General features: G+C 45.8%; 1 protein-coding gene across 1 annotated transcript in view; it reads right to left on the bottom strand.

Annotated features, from left to right (window-relative positions):
* Positions 1–13,125, bottom strand: part of LOC109867548 (MOB kinase activator 2) — a 94,184-nt gene extending 81,059 nt beyond the window's left edge. Inside the window, exon 1 of the mRNA XM_020456756.2 lies at positions 12,569–13,125. Coding sequence (XP_020312345.1) covers positions 12,569–12,585 — 17 coding nt within the window. The 5' untranslated portion in view covers positions 12,586–13,125. The remainder of the gene's footprint in view (positions 1–12,568) is intronic.
* Positions 13,126–14,470: the final 1,345 nt, after the last annotated feature.

Genomic DNA, 14,470 nt, shown 5'->3' with positions numbered 1-14,470 from the left:
CATGTTTGTACAGTGTGTGTGTGTGTGTGTGTGTACAACATATATTTGAGCTGTTCCCCAGTCAGCTAGCAGACCTGTCAGGGTGCTAGCTTCCTTTAAGAAAACTAACCCAGGACCATTGGCTCTTAGGCCAATATAGGACCTGTTGTGACCCATCATCAACCAGCAACAGTGTTTGGCAACTGGAAGTTTGATTAGTCGTGGTCTTCTTCCCAATCCCTCACCTTCCTCTCTCTGTCTCTATCTCTCAATTGGCTCTGCCAGTTCTGGTCTGGACTTTCACAGCGTTACAAAAAAGTTACCATTGTCAAAGTAAGGTCGCTCCTCACTCCTGCCAAGTAAAACACAGAGAGAGAACACACACACACAGCCGTCCAATGACAGTCTAGGCGTCGACCTCTGGGTTTCCCACAGATCCACCTTGCCCAGATTGGCAATATGCCTATGCTTACCTAGTCCTCGCGGTTCAACACAGTTGCCTAGGGGATGACTCGGGACTGGGCCCAACTTTCACAAAGTTCAGGTTGTCATAAGACAACCTTATGTCAGTCGTGGCTGAGTGGGCGGGTCGGCCTTAGGATTAGGTTGAGCGGGCAGGGACTTGTTCTAGCCTAGTGGTATTGGGTTGGCTTCGCACTCAGCATGTGCTGCCCTTAGGCCTTTTAAAGTATAACCCCCCCCAACCAACCCCACCATCAAGTCAAACTACACTCACCGGAAATGGGCTTCAAAATGCACACACAGCAATCAGGACTGAAGAACACAACTAAAACACTGATACAGTATAAGCGAACCAATAGCCCATAGTACCAGCACACACACACACACACACACAGTAAAAGCTAAGAGAGCACAGCAGTTCTGGTATCATTTTCATCGCCTGGCCTCACCCTTTCTGAGCGGGAAAGGGAAAGAGAGAGGGAAAGGTCTCAAGACAACAGAGAGAATGTAGAGTGTAGAGAGTGTGTGTGTGTGTGTGTGTGTGTGTGTGTGTGTGCGTCTCTCCTTGGCGAATTTACCTCAGAGAAGGGCCCAATAGAATCTTACAGTTTTCTATGCAGCTACACATCAGTCACAGTATCTAGGCCTGGGGTCACAGGGGTCACCACTTTATTCATATTCCTTCTTCAGTTTCTGCTACAACAAACACACCTCTGTGCAAAATGACTAGCCGTAGCTTAGCCCAATGAGTCCCACCGTGGTGCCACGTGATTCAGGACTTCTAACCTCTTTTAAAACACTGTGTGTTTGAGCTACAGACTCTTTGTGCCGTTGGATTCGTCCGTTTCATTCACAAACCATTAGTCCATGTGATTAACGGTTGGCGAGACCTGGGCGGATCCTGAAGGGGCCCCGGGGCCCGAGTCCACGGTTTGAGCTAGAAACTATTAAATGCCACCTGTGAAAAGCTGAGGCTCTCAAGAACACGCATGAGTCGCTAGAATGTACGGGGTTCTTCGACAGATCATAGGGAATCCCAGGACTATAGCGTCTAAAATAATAAGCTCACCTAGCTGCCGTCAAACTCCAAACAGTTGTCACCGACCAGCTGGATATTCATTTCCCACTGAGCAAACTATTTCTGCACTTACAGCGTGCAGATCAATTCATTTTTAAGCAGTTTTTTCTGTGGCTTTGAAGGAAAGGCTGCCCATCAGCCTCTGCTGAGGCACGCAGACTGGCCTGTTCTTTTTGTGCCATCACTGGTGTCAGATGCCCTTAAGTGATGCCTCACTCACGAGGGAAAATACATGCAAGGTCTCAATGTCCCAAAACGACAACAGGACTAATGAATAACCACGGTCTGCAGCAGAACCAAGTCAAAGCCACTAGACTGATATGCTATTTAATGAAGTGGCTGCACATGAGGGGAGAGGAGAGCTGGCAGAGAAGGGCATGCGTGCCCATTTCCAGTCTTCCCAAATGAGACCATTCCCCTCTTCATCTCCTCCCTTGTTAACCTCAGCCCTGCTAGCTAGCCCCTAGTTGCCCATGGCTAACCCCAGCTATGCTAGCTAACCCCAGCTATGCTAGCTAACCCCTAGTTGCCCCTGGCTAACCCCAGCTATGCTAGCTAACCCCAGCTATGCTAGCTAGCCTCGAGTTGCTATGCGGACATGTTAGCGCCTGTTCACCTTGGCTTGATATGGTTGGGTTGGCCTGTTTGTTCTCAGTCCTCTACTCAGCAAGCCTGAGAAGCCCAGCATCGACAGAAGCCAAGCACGCACATGTCTCCACACATCAGTGTTCTAACAGAGAGAGCGAGAAAGCAAGAGGGAGAGAGGGGAGAACAAGCGCGATGAATAAAGAGGGTGACTGAGGGCCGTTTCAGGATAAACATGCGTCTGTTCTGAGCAGCCCTTAGAGCACAGTTTCCCTAAATGAACCCAACACTACAGACCAGGCCTTCCCCCTGGACACTCACCAACTGCACGCATAGCATTTCCCCAGAGATTCCAAAGACAACGTTGAAGTGCGGGGCAAGAGGGAGCTGCCTCGTTCAAATAGAGAGCATTCTACTGAGAGCACGAATGGTCTTTGTAGACCAAGTCAACAGCGCTCCCTCTTAGACAGGCACAGACCTGTATGTAGGAGAATGCAGCGACAGCGAGACCAACAAAATATCCTATGTATCAATTCCACCATAATGGAATTACGCCGAGACTAACGCTGAGTTGTATGGTTTGTTACATTTTGAAAGCAATGGGTTTGTTTGCCAGACATTTAAAAAATATATATATTTTTAAAAATTAAAAAAAACTTTTAAACAGAGTCTCAGCGTAACTTACAGACTAACCCTACCTGGTTGATCCTGCCAGTAGCATATGCTTGTCTCAAAGATTAAGCCATGCAAGTCTAAGTACACAGGGCCGGTACAGGGAAACTGCAAATGGCTCATTAAATCATTAACTCGTGCTGCAGGCTTTGAAGTCTGACAGACAGGCCGGACTGCAACGACCTGAGCGACCGGACTGGAGAGGAGCTCAGGTGGACACGGACTGATATGCAAACTGAGCCAGCGACTGTGGATGCAGTTGCAGATTGCTGTGTTGTCGTGGAGGCGTCGGTCACCCACGACAGAACATCCCATCCTACATCCAGGACCAGGCTCCTCCTGTGTTATCAGACAGACCTGCAGCTACCGCAAAACTGGACTGGCCCTGAGGCTGCAGGCAAAACTCGCTGCTCTGGACGGTGCTGACCACTCCGTCTCCCATTCCATGTGCCAGAATGCTGCCGTTGGCGGGGACATTCTCAATTTTTACTGGTAAGGCGAGGCTGCGAGTTCTACCAACAAAATAGAACCTAGCACTCTGGTACCCTGCAAACCATTACCCTTTGTGCATTCTACATGAGTCAAATGTAATGGAGTCCATTGTCCATGTGCGTGAATGGAGGACATTGCTAGACATGACCACCGTGTTGACCTGACAGCCAGCGAGGTGAGACTCGTGGTCTCACCAACAACACACATGCATGAACATTATTGTGGGGAAGCTGGTTTGATGTTTTGTTTCCTGTGTGCCGACTACGCCAATATCTGGCCCTCGTGGCAATCTGGGACAGCCTAGGGTGTAGGTGAATGCTGGTGGTGCTGATATTCGGCAGTCTCGGCCACGGTCACAGGCTTGCAGCGCGTGGCCTCCAGATTGCGGGCCCTGATAAAAACTAGGACAAAGCAGTTGGCGAGGTACTGCTCTGATTCAGCCGTCGTGGGCAGCTGTACCCCTGAGTGCCACGCATACAGGGACCTTTGGACAAAGCAGTTTTTTTAAAAGTGTGTGTGTGTGTGTGAGAGATGGGTTGAGATGAGGAAATGGCCGCTAACAAGCAAATGACAGCTACTATGAAATGTACCAGCACATGTATTTACAGCGAGAGTCAAAGGTAGAAAGGAGTAGCACTACTCAGACACACACAAATAAAACAACACACATATTGGTATAGGCCATTGCCTACTTTATAAAAACACACAATGTAGACATCCACACACACACACACACTTGGCTGTGTGTGACTATGGCGTGACACACAGTAAATAGCCATGACCGTCCCTGTGTGTGATGCGAGTTCATATCTCTATGAATCTCCCCTGCAGCCATCTCCACTGCCCATTTTAATGATGCAGTAACACCAGATCAACAAGCATTGGCTTTTTTGGGAGGCAAACTTTAGTCGGTAGCCACAGTCTACGACCCTTCGTCTGTGATTAGTCGACAGTAGGGATTCTTCAATAAAGTATTTGTCGTCATTGAACAAGAGACGGCTCGTTTTAATGCAATTTTGTTCTTGAGAAATACTGCACCAAACCACTTAGTTAGATGTAAAATTGTGCGACTAACATCTCCTTGGCAAAAATGTCCAAATTAATGACAGATTTCTTGAGTTATAGTAGCTTAATTCTGGTATTTTGAGGAAGTGTATACTGGCTATGGTGTCTCAAAACAGACAAACAGTACTATCGCCACTTTTTTCTAGTTTTTCAAGCGAATGTCTTTTAAGGGAGTATGCAAGCACACTCGTTCGGTTCGCCTAGCCATTATGTATGCTTCCATTTCCTTGCTACTACATTAGCTGCTGCAATGTATAGGCTCACCTGCTATTCCCCTGTCCTTAGCCTGCACGTGTTCGTTGCTTAAACCATCGTTAGCGTAGCACTGTTACATATTCTTGTTTTCATCTTGTAGGTAACCACTTTTACTCATCCCCTCCTGCTAAATTGGTGTGTGTGTGTGTGTGTCTTAATTAAGTGTGTGCAATAAAGTGTGTTCGCTCTTTACCACGCCTTCGAACAGAGGGCGCCGGCCCCACTTTCGGAGACCACCACCAGTCGGCGGCGCTCTTGTTCATCAATAGTCTCCCATGTTCGTCTGAGCAGGTTGACATGTAGCCTGTGTCCTATCCACCACCCGCACTCAAATACAGCCATTGTTAAGGTCATGCACTCTAAAGCCAACACCACTTTGCCTAGCAGTTGTAATCTCTCTCTCCATCGTGTATTACCCATCCATCATTGAAAAGCAGGAGGGATTAAACATCTGTAGCGCCCGGCTGTTTCCGCCCAGCAGGAAAAGACATGTCGGCGTGGCTGTGCGGCTCCCCTGTCATTTAACGTCCTTTTGAACCCTCAGTAATGAGTTCACCTGGCTCCAAACGGGGTACATTTGGTCATGTGACCAACACACACAAGGATGCAACACACCGAAACCCCAATTGTGAAGGTCTTGACAACAAGCTGTTGCACACTAGTTAGTAGAAAGGGAAAGGAATAGGGGATACCTAGTCAGTTGCACAAATTGGCACCCGGGAGCAGTTGTTGTTGGGGGTTATACTGCCTTGCTCAAGGGCAGAACAACAGATGTTTACCTTGTCGGCTCCTACACGCCAGGCTACCTGCTGCACCCAGATTGACACACACCAGGGCTCCAGGACAGGTAAGAACAATTGTTGGACAAGTAGAATATCATTATAAATAGTCAGAAAGGAAATGTAAAATGTTTTAATATAATAACACAAAAATGTAAAATAGCAAGCAATACATATGTTCATAATTGATTATAATAATAATATTTGATCCTAATTGTGTCAAAGTGAGCAATCTCCAAGCGTTATCGATGCTCCAAGGCCTGGGATATCTAAGACTATACCAGCTACAGTGCGCATATTTCTCCTGTTTGTAAAGTTGTACAAATGATTTAAAAACCAACCAGAAAACTTGCTTCTGTGCACTGAAATAAACTACCCACTGTCCTTCTTGGTGAGTGTGGACATTTATAAGCGAAAGTGAATTTCTAAACACCAAAAGTTGAAATCAGGCTAGCGAATATCAACTCTGTATCACCCAGAGGCATGACCTCTTGCGTGATAGATTGTTTACTGTGTTGCTAGGCAACACAATGGCAGAGAGCGGGCCACTCTTAGAAATAGAATGAATAGAACGGGCTTGGAAGCTCTAACCCTGGCAATTTGACTGGTAAACTCATGGGTACACTCGTAATGGCTGACTGTGATGCAATCATTTCCATGGTATTTTGAAATGTTCCATCAACTGTTGCTGGATTGCCATGGTACTGTACAATGCTCACTCAAATGAGGCCAACTGACGTGGCTCATGCCATGGAATGTATTTTTTGTAATGTCAGTCGAGTTGATTCAACCAATCACAGCACAGATTGAAGGGTACACTTCCTGCTTTTTACTTCCTGGCATGGGCACACTCAAAATGTCTGCCAGTCTACCGATTATGCCACCATTGACTTGAACGGAGACACCCTTTCTATTCATTCTATTTCTATGGGGCAACTGCTACAGTCAGCAGCACAGCAGGAGAGAGAAAATCAGTCTTCATTTTGCAATTTGAACAGTTAAACTGTGCCCATGGTAATTTGCTTGACCCAAAAAACATTACCAAAAATTCTATGATCGTCACAGCCCTAGTGAAACATGAAAATGATGGCCTTACAAGATTATAGACAGGTCTTAGTTAGCTAGATACTTTGCTTTGAAGTGCCTACCTTAAGCAATTTGCTGATTAATTGAACGAGCTATACCCACCCTGCATCCCACTGCTGGCTTGCCTCTTAAGTTAAGCAGGGTTGGTCCTGTTCGGTCCCTGGATGGGTGACCAGATGCTGCTGTAAGTGGTGTTGGAGGGCCAGTAGGATGCACTCTTTCCTCTGGTCTAAAAAAAAACATCCCAGGGCAGTGATTGGGGACATTGCCCTGTGTAGGGTGCAGTCTTCCGGCTGGGACGTTAAATGGGTGTCCTGACTCTCTGTGGTCACTAAAGATTCCATGGTACTTATTGTGAGAGTAGGGGTGTCAACCCAGGTGTCCTGGCTAAATTCCCAATCTGGCCCTCATACCATCATGGCCACCTAATCATCAAAGCTTCTAATTGGCTCATTCATCCCTGTAACTATTCCCTGGGCTGTTTCCTTAAATAAAAAGGTGTTCTTAGTCAACTTACCTGGTCAAATAAAGGGTTAAATAAAATAAGTCAAGGGGTATGAACACTTTCTGAAGCCACTTTATGTTGACAGTATAAAGACTGTAGATGGTAATTGTCAAACACGACTGACGTTAAGCCTATATTCGTGTAATTCAAGTTTGGCTACATTTTCTGGCGCCTCAATCATTTCAGCATTTGTTTGAACAGGAGTCTGTACCCAGTATGTATAATCACCTACATGTGTTTGAACAGGAGTCTGTACCCAGTATGTATAATCACCTACATGTGTTTGAACAGGAGTCTGTACCCAGTATGTATAATCACCTACATGTGTTTGAACAGGAGTCTGTACCCAGTATGTATAATCACCTACATGTGTTTGAACAGGAGTCTGTACCCAGTATGTATAATCACCTACATGTGTTTGAACAGGAGTCTGTACCCAGTATGTATAATCACCTACATGTGTTTGAACAGGAGTCTGTACCCAGTATGTATAATCACCTACATGTGTTTGAACAGGAGTCTGTACCCAGTATGTATAATCACCTACATGTGTTTGAACAGGAGTCTGTACCCAGTATGTATAATCACCTACATGTGTTTGAACAGGAGTCTGTACCCAGTATGTATAATCACCTACATGTGTTTGAACAGGAGTCTGTACCCAGTATGTATAATCACCTACATGTGACATTCATGCTTTTTTATGTACGTACATGAAAAATATATTTAAATATTATTGTTATTATTGTTGCGTCGCACGATGTATGGATGTCTCTACCTTCTTGCCCATTGTGCTGTTGTCAGGGCCCAATAATGTTTATACCATCTTTTGTGCTGCTACCATGTTGTGCTATTGCCATGTTGTGTTGCTGCCATGCTGTGCTGTTGCCATGTTGTGTTGCTGTCATGTGTTGCTTGCCATGCTGTGTTGTCGTCATGTTGTGTTGCTGTCATGTGTTGCTGCCATGCTGTGCTGTCGCCATAGGTCTCTCTTCACGTAGTGTTGGGGCGTCTCCCTTGTCGTGATGTGTGTTTTGTCCTAAATATGAATTTGTTCTTAACTGACTTGCCTAGTTAATATAAGGCTAAATCAAATACAAGATCTCTATCCATCCTTTCCCTTCCTCCACCAGTCATGGTCCTGTCAACCTTCTCTTCATCATGTGATCCCTCCCTCGTCATGCGTTCCCTTTTCACCCTCTTCTTCCCTCCACCAGTCTCTCTGGGCACCTCCCTCCACCAGTCTCTCTGGGCACCTCCCTCCACCAGTCTCTCTGGGCACCTCCCTCCACCAGTCTCTCTGGGCACCTCCCTCCACCAGTCTCTCTGGGCACCTCCCTCCATCCCATCATTCCCTGCATCATTAAGCTTTTCATCCCTGTATCATAACCCCAAGAGCAGCTCCCATAGTGCCCCCTCTCCTTCACTCCTCCATCTGTCTGTGGGTCCTTCTCGCCTTCCTTCCTTCTCTCCCTTATCAGTTAGGGACATATTGCCCCATCTCCATCTATTCCTCTTTCCCTCCCTATATCCATCAGTCCTCGTCCTATCGTCTTCTCTATGTCACCCCCCCATTCATTGTGGCTGCGTCATCCTTCACCCTGCATCGTCTGTATTCAGAGTGATTACACGCTTCGTTACCTCATTCAAGACTCCACTCTCAGGAGTGACGCACTCTGGACAAGGGCAAAGACGCTTTGCATGCATTCAGGTCTTGCACACACACCAGCAGCAATAGCTCAGCATTCAACGCCATAGTACCCGCCAAGCCCATCATTAAGCTTGGGGCCCAGGGTCTGAACCACACACTGTGCAACTGGGTCCTGGACTTCCTGACGGGCCTCACCCAGTTGGTGAAGGTAGGAAACAACACCTCCACTTCACTGATCCTCAACACAGGGGACCCACAAGGGTGCGTGCTCAGCCCCCTCCTGTTTGCTCTGTTCACCCATGACTGCGTGGCCACGCACACCTCCAACTCAATCATCAAGTTTGCAGACAACACAACAGTGTAAGGCCTGATTACCAACAATGACAAAACAGCCTACAGGGAGGAGGTGAGGGCCCTGGGAGGGTGATGCCAGGAAAATAACCTCTTACTCAGCGTTAACAAAACAAAAGAGCTGATTGCGGACTTCATGAAACAGCAGAGAGAGCGAGCAAATTGCAGTGAGAGAGAAGCATAGGGGGTGAGAGAGAAGCATAGGGGGTGAGAGAGAAGCATAGGGGGTGAGAGAGAAGCATAGGGGGTGAGAGAGAAGCATAGGGGGTGAGAGAGAAGCATAGGGGGTGAGAGAGAAGCATAGGGGGTGAGAGAGAAGCATAGGGGGTGAGAGAGATATACATATTTTTCCAAGAAAGAAAAATACATGAGTCATCACCACCACATCAACAAGACGACGAATGTCAGATAAAGAAAACAAGTAGTCGAAGACAGTGCCTGGTTCATATTTTGGCAGCGATTCCAATGGGGCGGAGACTGCCTTGTTGTTGTTGTTGTTGTTGTTGTTATCTCTCAGCCAGAATGTCAAGCGGAGGCGAACCACCCAAACAGCAGGCCTCCACCCCTTCCTCTGCCCTCACACTGACTGAGTGACTGGAAGAGGCGGCACACCTTTCAGTGGGGACTCCTGCATTGACACTGCCGGGGCAGAAACAGGAAGTGTTCTGACCCTGTGCTGTGTTCTAGATCCTGCCTGGGAAATTACATCAGTGGTGGCCCAGGACCACAAGACAGGCAGACAGTGAGCCAAGCCGTGTGTCTGTAGGAAGACGGAGCACTGATCTCGTCATAACCTCACTCACAAATAACAGACGGATGGACAGACGAGCTCTTTCAAATGTACTTCGATATGCCGTGTGACAATACATAGACCTCTTCTACACAGAATGAAGCTGCGACAGATTAAAATAATACCAGAAAAGACAGGAGGGTTAACATTATAACACACAGCAAGTGACTGGCAGTTAGGCTAAGAGTTCGATAATCCACGCAAACTGATGCACTCTTTGAGTGAGCTCACAAAAACAGGCAAATGCATTTGTCTGATAATCACGTGCATATATTCTGAGTTTATCACGCCATTGCAAAGTTGTCAATTACATTTTCATGACTCTCCTGTCTTTGCGGGCAAATATGAATCAGACTCTGCCCTTGCCTGATTCACCAGAGTTTGCATTGTAAATATTGTGTGACTTAGTCAGGAAACAAAATCTGTAGTCAAGAAGCAAATAAGGCCAATGGATCGTTCCACCTCAAAAAGCACAATAAAGAGGATGGAACACCAGCCATTTCAATTATTATTATTTTTTTCTGAAATCATTTGTTAGAAAAATAAGATTATCATTCCATGGAATCCTCACACCCTATGCCAATCCCACATCAACAATGAGTATATAGTATCAGTTCTCTATGTTTGACAAGTAGTATGGAACTGTGGCTTGGAGTACTGTTTCTTCATCCTATGTAATGTATTCTCAATGAACTTGGTGATGTTTTTTTCCCCCTGTTCAGAGAAATTAGTATATGGCTAGGTTTCAAACCTACTGATGGTTCTCACAAAAACAAACATTTATATAGTAAGTGTGGTCACTCACATATTGGCACATGCACTCTAGCCAACTGAGTGCAGATACACATATAGCCTACATCAGGGGTCTCCAACCCTGTTCCTGAAGAGCTACCCTACTGTAGGTTTTCGCAAGCCCAGTTGAAACTAACCTAGTTCAGTTTATCTACCAGCTAATTATTAGAATCAGGTGTGCTAGATTAGGGTTGGAGTGAACACCTACAGGACGGTAGATCTCCAGGAACAGGGTTGGATGATGAGATTATTATGGACAAAAGAGTGAGAATTTTATTTGTAAAACTGCAACCCAGCATCGATGATCATGTCACCAGAATAAGACCCTCGAAATGTACTGGAAAGGAGCATCAAGCATATCACCCACACAAAGTGTTTGTATAGGTAGAGCGAATTATGCATGACATGTCAAACGCCTTTATGCCCAAATATCCCACCTTGTCTAGTGTATTTTGTTTGGTCAACATTTGGAAAGTTTACAGGGGGGGGGGGGGGGGGGGGGGTCTGTTTCCGTCAAGCCTGTCGGCATTTTTTTTAAATCCAACATTACTTTACTCGCATTAAAAGGTTGAATGGAAACCTCGTTATTGAAGTTGTTATGTCCCATCCTACACCCCTCCCCGGACCAGGTCTGACACCAACCCATGTTTCGGTTGTTTACCTGGCCACTGTTTCAAATACTACCTTTTTAATGCGTGTCACAAATCCAAAGCAAGTCCATGGTACATATATTAGCATTTTCACACTTCATGTGGCATTTCATTTAAATAATGTTTCCCCAATGCTTATCTTATATGTTTCCAATTCCAGAAACGATTTCTGAACAATCTGAGGTGGTATCATGGCTTGCTGAAATTACATGGAACGACCCCAATGGGAGAACACACTTGTCTTGCAATGTCTCACTTCATGATGGCCTGGGCACACTTGTCTTGCAATGTCTCACTTCATGATGGCCTGGGCATGGAAGTATAACACATCCACAATCTCTCCCTCCCTACCCCTACAGATGATACATGAGCAGTGGACCTGTCAAAAAAAAACAAGCCATAAACTGAGCTACAACTCTACAATTCATTATCAAACAATCTACAAGATATGCAAGTCCCCTCTTCAGAGCTAGAGCTCTAAAAGGCGGAAGTGGCACCCAGAAAATAAAGTGACAGGTCAGCGTCGCCTTCGCAACGAGGTGTCAATTCCCACGATGACGTCACCACACACCTGGCTTGCCTTTAGTTACAGCACAATTGACCGAAACAAACGGCACCGTCGTGATAAACCTCTCGAATGTAATTTGCTCAACCAAAATATGTTACATTGTAGCTACGATGTGTACTTTAGACTCGTACCTAAAACGGTAACAAAATCCGCACAAGTCACCGTGCCTGTGTTGCCGCCAGCTAGCCCTCTAGGCTACCGCTAACTTGTTACCTAACTAGCCAATTTACCGCGAAGACGAAGTCAACGTAGCAAGCAAAAAAAACAACCTAGCTGGCTAAATAGTTCACTTGCTTTCCATGTTGAAATCTGATCGAGACGTTGGCCAAACAATGCACCTTGCGAGGGAAATGACGTTACACCGAACACCGCTAGTCCGGTAAATCTAGCTACCTGGAAACTAGATATCTAACTAGTTATAGCTAGCCAACGTGAGTGTAGCCTGCGTGACGGGCTTCTGTAGAAATACATTTTCACGACCTAAATCTTCCTGGCCACTTGCTGTGCAACGTCAGGCCCACACTGCACCGGATGCTCGAAATAGAGTCTCACCGGTTAATGTTACCGCGTTGGGCAAAAAAAACGAGAACATGCCATGATATCTACAGTAACGTTACTAACGTTACATCCAGGGGAAAGGGGAGTCATTACCACCATAATAGTATTATGTATCGTGCATTTTCTGATTAATAAAAGAGCTAAACATCGTTTGTTTTGTAGCTGTCAAATATTACCGGCCACAAAAGAGATTAGTAACTGGTACTGTAACGTTATGTGCTGTCAACGGGAAAGCGGTGGCTGTACTCACCCCATTAACCAATCCATGATGTTTGTAACTAGGGTAGGGATAAATCCGCCAAGGCTGCTGGAGGCGACCCCCTACTTTATCCGGGCACCCCTCGCTTCCCCGCCTGTCCCCGACTCTTCGTGGATCGGTTTCTCCCTGTGCCTGATTCGGTGGTCAAATGTCAAACACGTATCGCTGGTGTCCTTGTTTTGAACCTGAGCCTAGATAACTACAAGAACGTGAACAGCTATCTGCCTAGTCGGAGCCCCGGTGCTGCGCTGACTGAGAGGAGCGCAGCATTGAGTGACTTTGAGCTCGGAGAAGAGCGGGCAAAAGTCTCGGTCCAATTTCCAGTCAGCGAGGTATCCTGCTGGGGCTTCGCTTCACGTCCGCTGGCGTGTCGAATGTCCTTCGCAGACTGCAGGACCGAATGAATCGAGTCTTGCGATGCCACTAGTCTTGCTAGCAACACTCTGTCATGAATCCTTGTACTGTATTAGCTCTGGAGCTCAAACCGCTAGCAATCTTCAGCTGCTGCGAACGAAATCCGGAAGTAAACACAGATCCAACCATAGAGATAGATAGAGGACTCTAGTGCCCAAAAGCAGTTTTAGAATGTTTTTTTTTTTAACTAGGTAAGTCAGTTAATAATAAATTATTATTTACAACGAATGAGCAGAGCAATTCAGGAACTTCACACTTTTGATGTAATGTTAGTCAGCTGGGTGGGAATTCCAATGGGTTACGGAAGGATCACATAATTGCATCAACATCATCAGGAGGGATCAGCCAGTTAATTATACTTGTGAGTAAACATTCCATAACGCCAAATGGCAGTAAATTGTCAACCTTGGCTTTATGCCTGTTCAATCAGCACACTCCGGGTGGCAGTTTGCACCTTTCGGTTTGTTTATCAACCATAGAAGTAGTAGAAGAAGAAAATTGACTTCTTCAAAATGTAGAGGGACTCAATGGCGCTGCCTATGCTCTCACAGATGCCATAGTGGGACAGATACAATGTTGTGTCCTCTAACTATCTCTATGAGACCGAGCCCCTTCCTCGTGCATCTGCGTGGTGTTACGTCACACGCAGAGATTTGGAAATCAATGGGCTATGTAGTTCTAAGAAGACCCATTTTCCTTCAACTTGCTTCCATCGACTTAGATAGAAGACGCATCTTTGTATCTGTCCCATTATGGAGGCTGTGAGACGACGAGCAGCGCCATATGTTTAGAGACAGAAGAGGAAGCGAGACATCCCACTCACAAATGTTTCTGTTTCAATGGAAGTCTATGAACTAAGTAGACCAGACCCAGCTGCTATCGCATTGGTGTCTAATGGTAAACGGCCTGAGTGAACTATCTAAATTTATCCACCATCTTTGATATGGTATGAGAGTACCCACGTCAAATCAACGCAATTCAGTGTGCGCCCAGTGGGTAGTCACCATTTCAAGTCCCATACTGTTTTTGAATGGGCGTTAAAACTTATATAATCCAATTTATGGAAACACGGTTATATAGGATATATATACAATTATATTCATATTTGTGTATTGATTTGCTCATACCCAATGCATGTAATCAAAATACTTGACGAATTAGAAAAGTGTCAATGGAGCTACAACTCCTGCAGCCTTGATGCATGCCGTAGCGTGCCTGCTTGAGCTGAGGACTTACAGGACGTTAAGAACCCGTTAGTTACAGGCCGTTTTATATTAGATTGAATGTTGCCAGCAAGTACTTGTTGAAATGCAAAAAAAATTAAATAAATGTAGAGACCGGCATGGTGTCAAAAATGAGGCATACAGCTGGTGGGAGGCGTATAACGTGAATGCCTAGCAACCCAAAGTTTGCATGTTCGAATCTCATCACGGACAACTTTATAATTGTAGCAAATTTGCAACTACTTACTAGCTACTT

This window comes from Oncorhynchus kisutch, linkage group LG22 (genome assembly GCF_002021735.2).
Source record: "Oncorhynchus kisutch isolate 150728-3 linkage group LG22, Okis_V2, whole genome shotgun sequence".
In the NCBI taxonomy this organism is placed as follows: domain Eukaryota; kingdom Metazoa; phylum Chordata; class Actinopteri; order Salmoniformes; family Salmonidae; genus Oncorhynchus; species Oncorhynchus kisutch.
The sequence above is the reverse complement of the archived record's forward strand: the minus strand, read 5'-3'. Positions and strand labels throughout refer to the sequence as shown.